Source organism: Bos mutus, chromosome 9, assembly GCF_027580195.1.
Source record: "Bos mutus isolate GX-2022 chromosome 9, NWIPB_WYAK_1.1, whole genome shotgun sequence".
NCBI classification, from domain to species: Eukaryota; Metazoa; Chordata; class Mammalia; order Artiodactyla; family Bovidae; genus Bos; species Bos mutus.
The window spans coordinates 7,875,389-7,892,046 of NC_091625.1; the positions used below are offsets into that span (position 1 = coordinate 7,875,389).

Below are 16,658 nucleotides of genomic sequence, written 5' to 3' on the forward strand. Positions count from 1 at the left end.
TGAGAGTGAGCAAAATAGAAATAATCTGAACTAAATGATAGGCTGGTCAAGAAAAAGCCCTACACTGATCATCACATAAATGCATCATAATTAAGAAATGTGATAAACCACACAAAAAACCTACAGAGTACAATTGCAGCTCATCGTGTTTGCTGCCCTGTGTGTGGTGCTTACGACTGCTTGCTGCCTGCCTGACGTTAGGGTGAAGGAGCTCTTACCTGTTTCTGGGTGAGCTCATGGTGGTTTTGCTGGGGTGCTCATGCCTGGCTGCAGAGACTGTCATACTGATTCTCCAGGTTTGGGGGAACACCAGCTCACAGAACAGAGAACAAGGAGCCCTTCTAGTAGATAGGACCCCTTCCTTCACATCACATTCTTGTAGGTGATTACTTCCATATACTGGCTATTTCCTTCTTCCATGAATTTTTTGCCAGTCATGAAGGATAACAGTACTGGTAAGTGAAAGATAAAAATGGTCACTAATCAGAAATAAATAAATAAAGAGTCTATGTAGACCTCATGTGCTTTAGGGGTGGTGGTGATCTGAAAGCCTTTTTGAGGAAATGGCATGTAAATCTATGTGTGGAGGGCAAGGGAAAAAAAAAAAAGAAAAAACGGCTCTTTGAATAAACAAACAGAAAAATGGTTGAAGAAAGGGAGCCACATTGTATGGATCCAGAAGCTGGGTAGAATCGTGTTTGAGATGCTCTGAGTAGTCTGCTGAGCCTGGAGTAGAGAGAGTTGGGGGCAGGATAGCTCAAGAGGGGGTGAAGAGGCAGGAAGGAGCTGGATCACACTTGACCTGCATCTGCTGTCTGGACTGGGGATACACGACTGTCCTGAGGTGTTTATCTCAATCCTAGTGGAGTGTCCCTGTGTCCCTGCTTGTCTTTGAAGCTTTCCTTACAATCCCCTTATATTTCTAGTCGGATCACCACAATCCATGAAAGCATTCCATTCTGCTAACTAACTCTTACTCCCTGGGGCCCGTCTCTGCATCTTGGTGCCCAGGCATTTGCTGCTGGATTGAAGGGAGGAGAACATGCTTCCCGTGGCTCAGATATCTCAGATTAGGAGCCTCATCTACAGCTCTCTTTCTCTAACGAATTCAGTTAAAGGCATGTGCAGAGATGTGCCTCAGTATATTTATAGAAAATCATAGATTGTCCCTAAGAAATTTGTCAAGTGGAAGCCAGACAGGCACAGAGCAAAGAATTTGTTAGTTACTGCTTTCCATAAAAGTGAGTGTCCTTTTAGTCTCGTGTGGCTAAACCTAGGACTTGCACTTTGAATGTGGCAGGGACATTGGCACTTCTCTTTGTGACGTGCATTCCTTGTGCTGATTTTCAGAATACTTCCTGCCCAGGACAAGCAGAGTCCTGCCTCCTGAACTCAGTGCCCATGCTGTTTGGCACAGGGCCTGCCACGCAGCAGGTGTCTCACCATCACAACTCTGAAACCCCTCCCAGGGGAGAGCAGGAAGGAGAGTTTTCTGCTGAACAAATCACGGGCCATAATGTGGCTGTAAATACAAATCATGCAGCCAGTCATAAAAATGATAGCACCAAGGGAATAAAATCATAAAGCTTCCATATATCGAGTACTTAGCTTGTGTCCGATTACTGTGTGGAGAACGAGCTCTGAGCTTCACAAGTGCTCTGCCCAGCAGCTGTTGGCATCCCTGCCTTACAGAGAAGGCAAGCGGTGATGGGCCACGTAAGCCCACAACCATACAAGTAATAAGTAATGGGGGAATTTTAAACTAGGTCAGCTAGTTCAAGCTCCAAACTCAGACTCTGCCAAGGACTCTCAATTTTCAAATTGGTGTAAGTCATAGAGATCAGAGCTTGATCAAAACCAAACAGAAACCCACTGTCAGACGAAGTTCCGGGGCTAAGGGACTTGATCCATAATTCATCAAATGAGTGATCTGACCACAGTTAGCAGCACTCCTAAAAAAACTACAAGGAGCGCATCTGCTGCTGTGGAAGTTTCTTTATATTTTTCTCAAAAATTCAATTCAGTGACCTAAATGTTATGAGTCCCCTCTTCAGAATTCTGTTCTGTTTGGTTTTGCCTTGTTCTCTCACACTGGTCTTTAGCAGAGGTCAAGGTGAATTGATGTATTGAAATACATTTTTCCATATTTATTTTTTTAATTAAGGTATACTTGATTTATAATGTTGTGTTGGTTTCTGCTGTACAACAACATGAATCAGCCGTAAATAATTAAGTAAGTGTTAGTCGCTTAGTCATGCCCAACTCTTTGCGACCCCATGGACTGCAGCCCACCAGCTCCTCTGTCCATGAGATTTTCCAGGCAAGGATGCTGGAGTGGGTTGCCATTTCCTTCTCCAGGGGATCTTCCCAACTCAGGGATCGAACCTGTGTCTCCTGCACTGCAGGCAGATTATTTACCGACTGAGCTACGAGAATCCTCCATATGTGTACATATATCCCCACCATTATGGACTTCCCTTCACTTCCCTTTCCCACCCATCTAGGTCATCACAGAGCTCAGAGTTGATCCCTGTATTAGACAGCAGGTTCCCACTTGCTGTTTTATATTTTACACCTGGTAGTGTATATATGTCAACACCACTCTCTCAACTCATTCTCCCTTTCCCTTCCTGCATTCACATATCCATTCTCTATGTCTGTCTCTCCCCAATTTTCCAGATTCCATACATATACCTCTTCCCCAGTGTCTGTGAGACAGATTAGAGCAGGGTCAACTCCAAGGAATGATGCTTGAGTCTTGGAGAAATGCAGGTATACTGACTTTATAACTCTGTTATTTCCTATTAACCACCTGCTGTGAAAAAGGCATTGCATGTGAGGAAGATACTCTAAGAAACAGGAAAAGTCCAGTATACCCATAAATGCCTACCCACCCCCTCACCTGGGATGTTCTGACTTAGCCCCTGTGACCTTAGCTGCTGCTGCTGCTGCTGCTGCTAAGTCGATTCAGTCGTGTTCGACTCTGTGCGACCACATAGACGGCAGCCCACCAGGCTCCTCCGTCCCTGGGATTCTCCAGGCAAGAACACTGGAGTGGGTTGCCATTTCCTTCTACGATGCATGAAAGTGAAAAGTCCTGTGACCTGCATGGCCCCACAACTGGCCATTTCCAAACCTAAGCCACAGGAAGATGGAATGAGAGCTTTATTCTGTGCTATTTCTCCTCGCCGATAGAGTCAAGTACTATTTACTGGCCTTGGAGAGTGGTCCAACAGCCTTTCATAGACTCTCCGCTTGCTTGAACGTATATTTTAAAAATCTGTGTTTTTTACATTATGCTCTCTGGTGATTTTGAAAAACCTAACTCTGGATGTATCATTTTGATCAAGGAATCACGTGTGCTCGCACTGGCCTTGGCGTACAGCACGGCGTCGCTGACCCTCTGTTAGTAAAACACGCTCTGTGAAATGCTTTCCCAGAAATGGAGATGCATTTGCACAAATTGCTTCCCATTCGCGTGGCACCCTCGTTAGGAGCGGCATGAATTTTGTGTGAGAGCTGGCAGGGGCTCGGTCGTGGACCTCAGCTCTGCTCACTGGTGTGAACAGGGATACAGTCTGCAACTTTTGTCTCATTAGCATCACATCCCCTGCTGAGTTCACCAGCCACAGGCAATCTGAGAACTCTGAAGGTTAATTCTTTCTGCTCCTATGTAGAGTTACAGCTCAATGGACAAAGCTCTTAAAATGTTATCACTCCAACCAGGACATTTTAAGTGGAAAAAATGGCTGGTAGTACAAAAAGGTTAAATGAATTAGAAAACCAGTCTCACACAGACTTGCCCGTTTTTTTTTTTTTTTCTTTCCCCAGAGTTGCATAAAATATTCTGTAACTTTTATTGAGGCTGTGACTCAAAACATGTTTCAACCATGTGATTGCCAGGAACTATTAAAATAAATAGCACAAATAGGGCAATTAAATATAGATACTAACAGATTCAGAGCACAGGAGGAAATGGAGCAGCTTTGTTTTCCTTCTAAAAACACCCAGGTCAATTAATTTAGAATTCGAATAAAGGCCTGTTTTGAAAAGCCAGCTGGAGAGGCAGGAGGGTTAAGGAGGTAAAAAAGTTCTGGCTCTCACCCCCCACCCCGCAAAGGGAGACCTGCCCCAAGCAAATGTATTGAGTGGATCAGTGAGGCCGTGTTCCTGCTAACTCCAGGCAGACTAGTTGGAAGAGGTGGGCTCCAAGGACAGCAGCGGGGACCACCATCCGTGTCACTTTACACAGACGTCGCAGGTTCACTGTACACTTCCTGGGCCTCCCGTGACCCTGTCACTGGCACCCTGGCTTTCCTCTCCTGGCCCCTGTGTTTTGAGGACAGAGAGAGGATGAGAAGACGGGGAGGTCCATCCTTTGTAACCACCCCTTGTGTAAGTGCCAGGCATTAACACCGCCCGTGTGGGTGTGTGACACAGAAAGTGAACCCTGCAAGGTGCCTGCCTGCCTGGAAAGGGGACGCTGAAACTGGCGGTGAGCACTCCCAGGACACAGTGCTGTCAGTGGGTTTCCAATGGGTCATCAGGGACATGGGGAAGGGCAAAGATTTGGAACATCCCCAGGACCATGTGACCATTCCTTTCTTGGTTCTGACTTGCTGCAAGGGACAGGGGAATCAAAAGCAAGGATTTGAAAATAGCCAAGATTTACTGAGTGCTTGTTGAAAAGTTGCATGCCATCTTTACGATATGTAGTTGTAACCGTTAAAATAATATAGCCAGCAAAAAGGGCAGAGCCCGGGTCCGCAGAGGAAGGCTTCACTCATCAGCTGTGCCTTCACTGTCATGCCCTTCGACACAGCCATGTGAGAGGCGAACGTGGGTCCCAGGGAAGTGGGCCACTTGAATAAGACATGCACGGGGCTGTCTTACAGGTGCTCGCAAAGAGGGCTTCTTTGTAAGAAATAATCATATGGTGGCATGAGACAGCAGAATCAGGGACAAATAACTGTGAGAGAAAAGAACTGTTGTACCTATTCTGCTATCTTCCGAGGTGGATATATATGTAGGAAAGTCACTGGAAATCCCAGGATCTTGAGGGATCCTCAGAGATCTTCCAGGATGGTATGTTGGTATCATCAAGCAATATGGCAGTGTTTAGACCTTCAGTGCATTATCAGTCCAAATAGATGTTGTCAGCAAGTATGCTCCCTCATGTAACATTAAATCTTTTTTTCTAATTTAATTTACAGAACTTCTTTCAAATAGTTAGCAACCTTCTCGATGAAGACAACAAGGAAAAATGGGAAGATGCACAGCAGGTAAGACCAGGTTATTTCAGAACTTAAAGTGAAAGTGGCTAAATCAAGCTTCTTAATCTGTGAAAAAAGGAACGGCTTGCTATTCCAAGAGCATAAAGTGAAAAATTTAAGTCATTCTAGATTATTTCATACTAAATTTAGAGAAAACAAATAAGCTCCTTTATCATGACAATCTATGGAATAAATGATATTTAAAATGTGAAAAAATGGTGTAGGTTTAATATCTAACTTTAAGGTATTAACAGATAATGACTATGCAGCTCAGCCATCATTTTCTTTCCTGTCTACAGACTATAGGGAAAACAACAAATCTAAAAGGAGATATTGCAAACTAAACTGTGGGGTACTAACTAGTTACATCATTTGTATTTACTGCGATGTTACGTGTAATCTGAATTATGTATACAGATGTCTGTTTTGATTCAATGCCAAGAGTTGTAAAAATGAATTCTTAGTAAAAAAAAAATGTATTCTGCTTTTTTCTCTTTCTGCTAAGCGTTAAACTGTAGCGAATAGCCTTACTGGTTTAGTTATTATTTTTAATATAAATTTATTTATTTTAATTGGAGGCTAATTACTTTACAATATTGTATTGGTTTTGCCATACATCAACATGAATTCGCCACGGGTGTACCTGTGTTCCTCATCCTGAACCACCCTCCCACCTTCCTCACCATAACATCCCTCTGGGTCATCCCAGTGCACCAGCCCTGAGCATCCTGTATCATGCATCAAACCTGGACTGGCGATTCATTTCACATATGATATTATACGTGTTTCGATGCCATTCTCCCAGATCATCCCACCCTCTCCCTCTCCCACAGAGTCCAAAAAACTGTTCTATACATATGTGTCTCTTTTGCTATCTTGCATACAGGGTTATCGTTACCATCTTTCTAGTTATTATTTGAAAAATGCCATTTGTGCCATACTGACTGATGCGTGGTTAATAATATTTTTTCTTAAACACAAAAATGTGGATTAGAAGTTAACAAAGGGAGAATAAGCATATTTTTAAAAACCCTGTGGAAATTTAACTTAACTGAATGTTAAATGGCTTTAAGTTTTGATACTTAAATGATAAATGATAAATGGCTTTAAGTTCTTTTGATACTTGATCCTTGTTAAAAAATCCAAGACAGCAGTGCAGTATTGAAACTGAGAGTATTTACTGAGGTTCAGGGAGCTCCTCTTCTCTCTGCTCTTCCTTCTGTGATCATGCTCTGGGCCTTCAGCAGTAAAGCTCACTATGTCTGTTATCATAGGAACTCTAAAAATAGTCCCGCATGGTCCACCTCATTATCAGGTACACGTGCTGTGCTTCTGGCTATAGCAAGAAAAAAATAAAAAAATCACTGCTTAGTCTAAGACCCTAAATCTATCTTTTCCTACTACTTTGAATTATATACTTGCCCTTGGCTTCCTTCTAGAGGAGAACCTCCTTCACTCACTGTGAGAAAACGGTGTCTCTCGGTAGAACACACTGCAAAGGCTGAGTGCATCAGAATTCTGGTCACTATTCACTATGGATATATTTAGATCAAATGAATACTACCCTATTTAAAACAAGACTATAATTCATCAGATGGTATTATTTACTATGAGATCCCAACTTGAACAATCAGTGAACATTGGCAGAACTTTTTGTCAATGGAAAATCCTACATTCATAATCTCCCTATTTACTTGTGATTGTGAGTTAGCTATATTCTTATATTTTAAATATATTTTCAGTAGTTATTATCTTTAATGCTTCTTTGAAACAACTATTTGAAATAAATCAACTATTTTGTAGCCGTATTGTCATAAATGTACCCACGTAATAAAAGAATCTTCAGGTTTTTGACACTAAGGGTGAACTCTTTGAAAATAAGAGCTGTTTAAAATCTACAGAGAGAATCGTTTATCTATTTTAGAGGAATAGCTCAATAAAACATAGCTCTGGGTGCACCTGGAAAACTAGCAGCATAAAATGGTGAATATTGAAGTCAGAAGGGTTTTGCCATCAAGAATTCACACTTTTGGACAACAAACTGTCATTCCAGAATTTTTTTATGGCACATCAGCCCCAGTTATGAAGGACCAAATTATGTTTTGCTAAAGCATCCTACCAAAACCACAGTATATGTGTTAGTCACTCAGTCATGTCCAACTCTTTGCGCTGTAACCTGCAAGGCTCCTCTGTCTATGAATTCTCCAGACAAGAATATTGGAGTGGCTTGCTATTCCCTTCTCCAGGGGATCTTCACAACGAAGGGATCAAACCTACATCTCTTTCATGCAGGTGGATTCTTTACTATCTGAGCCACCAGGGAAGCCCAAAAATCTCAGGATACTAAAGTAGGGGGAAAAAGGCTGCATTTTACATAGCACTGTTTTATAGACTAAGATCGTAGTTGGAATGGACGGGTCATTTTCAATCATAATATTGTGACTGGCATTTCTTAGTTATACTGAAAGCTCGTGTGTCTCTACAGGAGTGTGCAAACTATGACCATTGGTCCAAATCCAGCCTGACACCTATTTTGTAAATAGTTTGGGAGCATAGTCACAGGATCTATGGCTGCTCTGGTACAGCAAGGACACATCTGGGTGTTGGAACAACAGACACCCCACGAGCCACAGAGCTATTCTCTGACCCTTTATGGGAAAAAAAAAATATATATATATATATATATATTTTTTATATATATATATATATATATCAGCCCTTGTTCTATGATATTTGAAATCTGCTTGGAAAATATAAACAAAACAAAATCTGCTACAAACAAAATCTGCCTGCACCCTAGAAAACCTCTCCCCAAAGGTAGATGACAAAGAAAGCAGTTTTATTACTGAACAGGCATTAAGCCAGAATGTGGTGTGTATCACTGACAATTCACTAAGAGATATAGAGTAACTTCACCCTTTCAAACATCCAAACAGGATGCAAGTCATTACACTCTGTCCTCAAGATAAACAGTAACTAGTTCTTGCTTAAGAGGACTTGATAACACCATTTGTCACAGGCAGTTCATCCTAAATTCACTTGATAATTGGGATTACCATCTTGTTACTTAATTGACTTAAAAAAAAAAAAAATGCTTCCCTGGTGGCTCAGAGGTTAAAGCGTCTGCCTGCAATGCGGGAGACCTGGGTTCGATCCCTGGGTCGGGAAGATCCCCTGGAGAAGGAAATGGCAACCCACTCCAGTATTCTTGCCTGGAGAATCCCATTGACGGAGGAGCCTGGTAGGCTACAGTCCATGGGATCACACAGAGTTGGACACGACTGAGCGACTTCACTTCACTTCTTCAAAGAAAAAATAAGCTCTTGTATCTTAATGCCTGCAGACAGTTTTGCAACTCTGAATTAGGATCCTCCCCACCCCTGACAGCAATGCAAGATAGAGTCCTGCCTTCCTTGATGACCACTTTCCACTGAGAGACATCCCTGGTTCTTTAAGTTGGGAAGAAGCTATTTAGCTTTCAAAAATGTTTACATACATTTCAAAGAAGACATAGAGAGGATTTAACAGTTACTCATTTTCTAATAATCCAATGCTTTGGGCCATCTGAGGTAAAGAGCTGACCCACTGGAAAAGATCCTGATGCTGGGAAACACTGAAGGCAAAGAAGAGGGCAACAGAGGATGAGATGGTTAGATAGCAGCACGGATTCAATGGACATGAACTTGATCAAGCCCCGGGAAATAGTAAAGGACAGGGAAGCCTGGTGTGCTGCAGCCCATGGGGTTGCAAAGTGTCAGACACAATTTAGCAACTGAACAACATTTTCTAAAGTAAATGCCCCTAAGAAAAGGGAGGGGAGCAAGGGGTTAATTACAGAGGGAGTCTCTTCTCTATTTTCAACAGGGAGAATTAAGCCTCTTCTATTTAATGTGTATTTACACATATTACACATACTCATAGACACATACACCTATACAAAAACAGAAGGAAAAATACAGTAGCAGGAGGAAGTTTGGAGTTGATGGAAATGTCCTGTACATTTTTGGAATGAACTGTCAAAATTCATAGTTTATGACTAACTGTAGGAATGAAATAGCATTTCTCCCCAAATCTTTCCATAATTAAAAAAATTACAGCTATCTATGGCATACATTTTGAACTATCAGCCATTGTTCTTGTCCTCAGCTATATGTAAGTCTATGATGCATTTGAAGTGTCTGATTTTTGGATTGGTGCAGCCACAGCTCCTGTAAATATACATACGGTTCTACTGGCCACCCTGCCCAAGGTGTCTTTCTGCTAATTAGAGTATGTCCTCCCCTTCTGCACTAGCTTTTGCAAATAGGAAGCCACTAAGACTCTCTAATCCACTTAACTTTTTTATGGCTAGAAGCTGCAGTGAAGCTGAATGACTAAAAGAAATGAACCTAACTTCAAAAGACTTTCTGCTTTAATATGGTTATATAATGAGGGCTGAATTCTTCAGCATGATGGGTTACACATGCTAAAATTCATGTGTCTTTTTAAATGGACCTCACATTCCACTCGTTATGAGCTATTGCCAGAATCAGGTCATCTGTTAGCAAACACACATCTGTTTCTAGTGTTGTGAAGTGTCTGGTGTTGGGTATCTTGTGTATGTACGTGTAAGATACCTACACTAGAGCTGTTATTATCTTGCAAGTATTGCCAACATTATTATTGATACAGTAGCTATTATAATTATTAGAAATGTGTCTCTCCCAAGATAGTTATTTTGCAGTGAACGTCACAGTATGTAAATATTTATGATGGTATTGATAATTTTTTTTTTTTTTTTTTGTCTCAGTGTTCATCATGTAGATCCTAAGTAAAAAAAAAAAAAGAAAAGAAAAGAAAATGTAAAAAGCCCTCAAATTTCAGTGGTTGTTCTATGTTGTAATTAAGTGAGGAAAGGAGCCCATCAAAAGTGAAGACATGCTACTTCTAAGTGTACAATGTGTTAGGTGTCTGAGTCTCTTAGATTTATGAAGTGTCAATCATGGTATCCTATCATCTCCAGAGTTCTTGCTGTGTGATGTTTGTTACTATTCTCAACTACTAGTGCAAGAAATACAAATATTAGATGGTTTAAAATATTAATAAATAAAATTAATAAACATAAATTTAAGAAGTAAACAAAAATTACAGCTTTGCTAGTTGTAGAAACATGTTCAAATAAATCAGAGCTGATTTATTATTTCATTGTGTCATTTTTTAACTCGTTATGTTTTCTGTTATGTAGATTTTTTTTATTCCATCTAACCTTTGCTTATTTTTGTAGATTTATCCAGGCTCGATAGAGTTAATGCAGGTGATTGAAGATTTTATACACATTGTTGGAATGGGGATGATGGACTTTCAGAATTCATACTTAATGACTGGAAATGTAGGTAAGAAATAGGATGTTTTCCCAAAATCTTACTGAAATTTAAAAAAATCATTGCAGGTATCTGAGCCATATGTTTCTAATTGTCATACCCATTGCTCATATCTTTGAGTATTGTGGCTAATGTATTATGGATACTTCGTGTCTGGTTTTTCGATGGGCCAAACAACATGTGTGTTATACCCACATACACACACACACACTTGCACGTGTATGTGTGTATGTATACATTTACATAGGCCTACTTGTATTTATCTGCACAGAAATATACCAAGCATTTATTACTGTCCAATCTCATGTTGAAAATATACAGTATATGCTATGTGATTATATAAAAAATAAACCTTCGTGGGCTTCTGAACACTGTTCTCAAAGATGCGGAGCCACTTTCTTGCTGAGTGTCCCAAGGGAGTGCTCAGTCTCCATGGGGCTGGGACAACATTTGAGAGACCTTTAGGGGTCATTGTCACAGTGCTGCTGCCACTGAAGTTTTCTTGAGTGAGTCCTTGGACACCGTGTGTCTCTCGGATCCCTCTGTAGTAGTTCCGTAATGTTAGCACAGGTAAAACGGAAGCATCTTTCCTTCTTTAGCCGCCTGTAACACTGTCTCTCATAAGGGGACATTACACAGAGAAGCAAAGCCACAGGTCTGTTGGCTGCTGTTGCCTCCAGCAGTTATGTTAACTGAATGGCATATTTCTCTTTGTGGTTAAAAGAAAAACTGCAAGAACAAAGAAATATTCTTCCTAAATAGTATATGCATTGAGCAAATACAGGTTTATAGTTCTGTTTCTTTTTTTTGTAATTGGAGACTAATTACTTTACAATATTGTAGTGGGTTTTTTTTTTTTTTTTAACTTTACAATATTGTATTGGTTTTGCCATATATCAACATGAATCTGCCACAGGTATACACATGTTCCCCATCCTGAACCCTCCTCCCTCCTCTCTCCCCATACCATCCCTCTGGGTCATCCCAGTGCACCAGCCCCAAGCATCCAGTATCGTACATGGAACCTGGATTGGAGGGAGAGGGTGGGATGATTTGGGAGAATGGCATTTAAACATGAAGTGGTTTTTGCCATACACTGACATGAATCAGCCATGGGAGAACGTGTGTTCCCCATCCTGAGAGCCCCACCCACCTTCCTCCCCATCCCATCCCTCTGGGTCATCCCAGTGCACCAGCCCTGGGCACCCTGTCTCATGCATCAAACCTGGACTGGCAGTCTGTTTCACATATGATAATTTACATGTTTCAGTGCTATTCTCTCAAATCATCCCACCCTCGCCTTCTCCCACAGAGTCCAAAAGACTCTTCTATACATTTGTGTCTCCTTTGCTGTCTCGCATATAGGGTTATCATTACCATCTTTCTAAATTCCATATATATGCATTAGTATACTGTATTGGTGTTTTTCTTTCTGGCTTACTTCACTCTGTATAATCGGCTCCAGTTTCATCCACCTCATTAGAACTGATTCAAATGTATTCTTTTTAATGGCTGAGTAATATTCCATTGTGTATATGTACCACAGCTTTCTTATCCATTTGTCTACTGGTGGACATCTAAGTTGCTTCCCTGTCCTGGCTATTGTAAAGATTCCTTAAAAAACTGGAAATAGAACTGCCATATGACCCAGCAATCCCACTGCTGGGCATATACATAGAGGAAACCAGAATTGAAAGAGACACGTGTACCCAAGTGTTCATCACAGCACTGTTTACAGTTTTGTTTCTTTAAAGATTTCTCTCATGATGTTACTGGGACTCTCGTTTTCTTTCATTTGTCATGTTTTTGCAGTCTTCACATAAAGACCCTTAACTGTAGGTAATGATGAGCTTAAATCTAGATATCTTACCTCACATTCGTATTTACAGGCTATGTAAGTTTTAGTTTGCAGATCAGAAAGAGGCCTAACTTGGTAGAGGGATTAACCAGGGGAGTTCAACTGTTATAGAACATAACTTCCTTATGGTTATGGTGTGGTGGTTCATTCTATACTTGAGTCCTTTAGAACTACAGGGACTCATTTGACTCTGAGATATCATCCAGCAGGGTAGCCTCAACTTGTAACAGGTAATGGATGGCTGACTACCGGGAGTATTCTTCAGTTGATAAGAACCTGTGTACTGGAGTACTCAAAGGTCTGGAGAGGGTTCCCTGCCCTTAGGCCATCTTTATGCAGCTCGAGGTCTTATGAGTTAGAAAGAAACTGAAAGTGTTAGTTGCTCAGTCGCGCCCGACTCTGCGATACCTTGGACTGTAGCCCACCAGGTTCCTCTGTCCGTAGGATTTTCCAGGCAAGAGTACTGGAGTGGGTTGACATTTCCTCCTCCAAGGGATCCTCCCGACCCTGGAATCAAACCTGGGCTTAGACTTATGTCTTCTGAGTTAGACTTATGTCTTAGTCCACTTTCTGGAGATGGTGGAGACCCCAGACTTCTCCCCAGTGTGCATGTCTAGCATCTTGTTCTGGTTCAGGGATGAAGGGAGCAGTCTTTGCTATGGGCAATGAGAAAAAAAAATGACTGAAAATAGTATCTTTTCAGTAGGACGGATTCAGAAATCAGAGAAAATTCAAATTAAATATCCATTCAAATTTGTCTGGGCAAAGAGAGGAAAGGTAATGTCTCTGGGGAAAGGGGGTGCCATGTTGGGCTGTGAATTTGGGGCAAATGAAAGGAAAACCCTTGAGAGATTTTGGGGTTGCTGATCACTCAAGATGGAACCACTCATCTAAGGGACTATGAATTTTGAGGGGAGGAAGGAACCAGGAAGTGTGCTATGCAAAATTGGACAATTTGCAAAATAATTTACAAAGGAAAAAAAAAAAAAAACTAAAGGGTAAAAGCAAAGAGCTATTGTTTTCTTGACTTTTGTAAATGTTAACATCTAATTCTAAAATGCATTACTGGCTAAAAGTATCGGATCAAAACATGGCACCAATTCAGAATGTGTTTGGAAGAAAACTTTAAAAAACAGAGCCAGTCTCAGAGTGTAGTAACTAGGCTGTTTGAATAGTAGCATGTCAAATTCCCTGTGTTACTTGTATTATTTACAACAAAAATTCCAAAAATAGCCATCAATTGCAGATGTTTATTCCTCTTTACCTTTCTTTTGACTTCCCAAATAGATTTTTGAAAACTTTGTGTATTTTTTGTATTAAAATTAAGCTTTACCTAGATCCACCTACTTCCTTTATCATTATTAAAGAAGTATATTAAGCATGGTAACTCAAAGCAGTTTAATGTTGCAAATAAAACCAATATCGTCCTATATTGCCTTCAGCCTTGTGTAAGGACAGTGTGGTTGTCTGGCCTTCTGCTCACTTATGCATCACTGACTGTCCATATAAGAAAAAGTTATGTCCTGTGCATAAATATCCCCCAATTATTACACTAGCCAGAAGAGATTTTATTCATTGTTATTGTTCCAAATACTAGCACAGGAACTGACTTACTGTTGTTTGATGACCAGAAGAAGGTTATCCTCAATAATATTTAAGATTTTTCCAAAGAATATCCATATATTAGTGAGAATTCTCCAGAGAAACAGAATCAGTAGGATATATGTAGATACATGGAAATTGATTTATCTGGGGAGACTGGTTCATGCAATTTTAGAGGTTGAGAAGTTCTGAGATCTTCCTATGCAAGCTGGAGGCCAGGGAAGATGACGGTATTGTTCTAGTCCAAACCTGAAGGCTTGAGAGCCAAGAAAGCCAATGGGGTAAGTCCCAGTTTGAATTTAGAGACCTGGGAATCAGGAGTGCTGGAGTCTAAGGGTAAGAGATGATGAATGTCCCTGCTTAAACAGAAAGCACATTCTCCCTTCCTCTGCCTTTTTGTTCTATTCAGGCCCTCAGTGGATGGTATGATGCCCACCTGCATTGGTAAGGGAGATCTATACTTAGTCTGCTGATTCAAATACTAGTCTGTTTCAGAAATACACTCACAGACACACCTAGAAATGTTGTTTGACCAGCCACCTGGGCATCCCTTAGCCCAGTCAAGTTGACACATAAAATTAGCCATCACAACCCAGTTATATCAAGCTAGAGGATACCAATAATAATTACTTACTATTCATATTCTTCATGTTATCATATTTGATACTAGTATATATATAAAACATGACTATACTGTCTTGTCAGGTATGTCCAATGTTTTAGGACAAGGACACCCAGAGAGAATAATTTGCAGTGACAAATTGTGAAATGTGTGAGTTAGCATTCATTTTATATCCTAAGTCCAAATATTAGTTATTCAACATGGAACTTACACACACATGCCTGCAGGCCTCCAAACACACACACAGCATGTTAGTGAAAAATAAAGTAGTAACTAATAAAGTTTGCTATTCCTTCTGGCTATTCTTGTTTAGTGTGTTAGAGTAAGACTCCACAAAGAATTTTAAAAGATCATCATGTTTTCAGAGATTACAATTTTTTTTTTTTTTTTTTTAAATAAAGCCAGTATGCCCAGCCTCCTCACTTTTCTGGGAATAGAGATAAACTCTTGAGGAAAAAAAAAAAAAGAGTTGAATAACCACATATAAAAGAAAGACCATATGATTAAGAGTCTCAGAACCTTGCTGATAGCTTAGTTTATTTCAACTTTAAATATAGGTTCAGTATTTCTGTTTTTCCTGGTTCCTGGTTTAGGTAGAACGGTTTAGGAGCAGAGATGGTGGTGTTAGGATCACATACATAGCAAATGGAATAGCTGAGATGATGAAAAAGAAGCTCTGAAAGAAACTAGCAGGGTGGAGCCGATACTGCCTGTGGGAGCAACACTTGTTTATCAGGATAAAATTTCCTGCAATCGATTAAGATGGCAGGAAAATGACTGACATGTCTTAGAAAGATTTAGACTTTCTTCGGAAATAATTCACATGAAAACTTTTGAAGCTCCTTTTATCTGAAAAGTGTCCCTACCTGTATCAATGATAACTGAGATGCTCTTACATGCTAAAAGTCTATGAACTTTTTCGTATAAATGTAGCATGTTCATTGTGGGAGGGAACAGGTCCATTGCCCTGATCGCTTTCTCAAAAGACTTGTGACCTCAAGAAGTTTATTAACACAAGACTTGGGAAAAATATTCTATGAACAAAGATGTTAAACAAGCCAATGAATTCATAAGATAATTGAATATTTTTTGTATGTCTTGTGTGAGTATGACATTCAAATAGACAAATGATAAGTTGTAGTGAATAAAATTTAGTGAGCACATAGTAAACACTATTAAATAGCTTATATAATTACTGAATAAGTGAATGAATATGAAACATTGATGTCTACAGAGAGACTTAAATTTCACTATGCCTTAGTTTATCAAACTGTTGTATTCTAAATATACTGTATATGTTCTAAATATACTGAATAGGAAGTAATTGACTTTGAGTAAAAATCTGAATTTTTAAATATATTTTTAAAAATATTGTCAGTTACCTCAGTGTGGCTATATCTTACTATTATTTGCATTAAAGTTATTTTTGGTCAAGAAAAATATGTCTTGAAGAGTTTAAACTGACTTCTTACCCTTTCTCTTCAAACATTTTCTCCTCTCTTCCTTTCAGCCCCATGTTTCATCACTTTCCTGAAATGCCTCTCAGAAAAGCCTTCTGGAATCTCCCTATTGTCAAATCAAACCTCTTCTCATACTTCAGACTCAGGTCCCCTGTGCCTTGTTAGCCATTCTCTCTTGAAACTGTCCATTCTTTTAGCATTTGCATATTTATTATAGTAGAAAATAGAATTTGGGGATGAAAGTCAAACTCATGACTCAAAACTATTTAGAATTCTTGGAGGCAGTAGCATAAAGCCAGTCACTGAGCAGGAGATGTGACGTTGTTTGCAGTCCCAGACAGAACAGGGCGTGTGCAGTCTCACCTGACCCAGAGTGAGAGGGCAAGTGCATGCATTCCAGCTGCTCTCAGTTCAGTTCAGTTCAGTTCAGCCACTCAGTCATGTCTGACTCTTTGCGCCCCCATGAATCGCAGCACGCCAGGC

The 16,658-nt window shown here is 40.2% G+C and overlaps 1 protein-coding gene across 1 annotated transcript in view; it reads left to right on the top strand.

Moving 5' to 3' along the window:
- Positions 1-16,658, top strand: part of ADGRB3 (adhesion G protein-coupled receptor B3) — an 886,560-nt gene that overhangs the window by 443,540 nt on the left and 426,362 nt on the right. The window contains exons 12-13 of the mRNA XM_005897466.2: positions 5,214-5,282; positions 10,537-10,645. Of these exons, the coding sequence (XP_005897528.1) occupies positions 5,214-5,282; positions 10,537-10,645 (178 nt within the window). The remainder of the gene's footprint in view (positions 1-5,213; positions 5,283-10,536; positions 10,646-16,658) is intronic.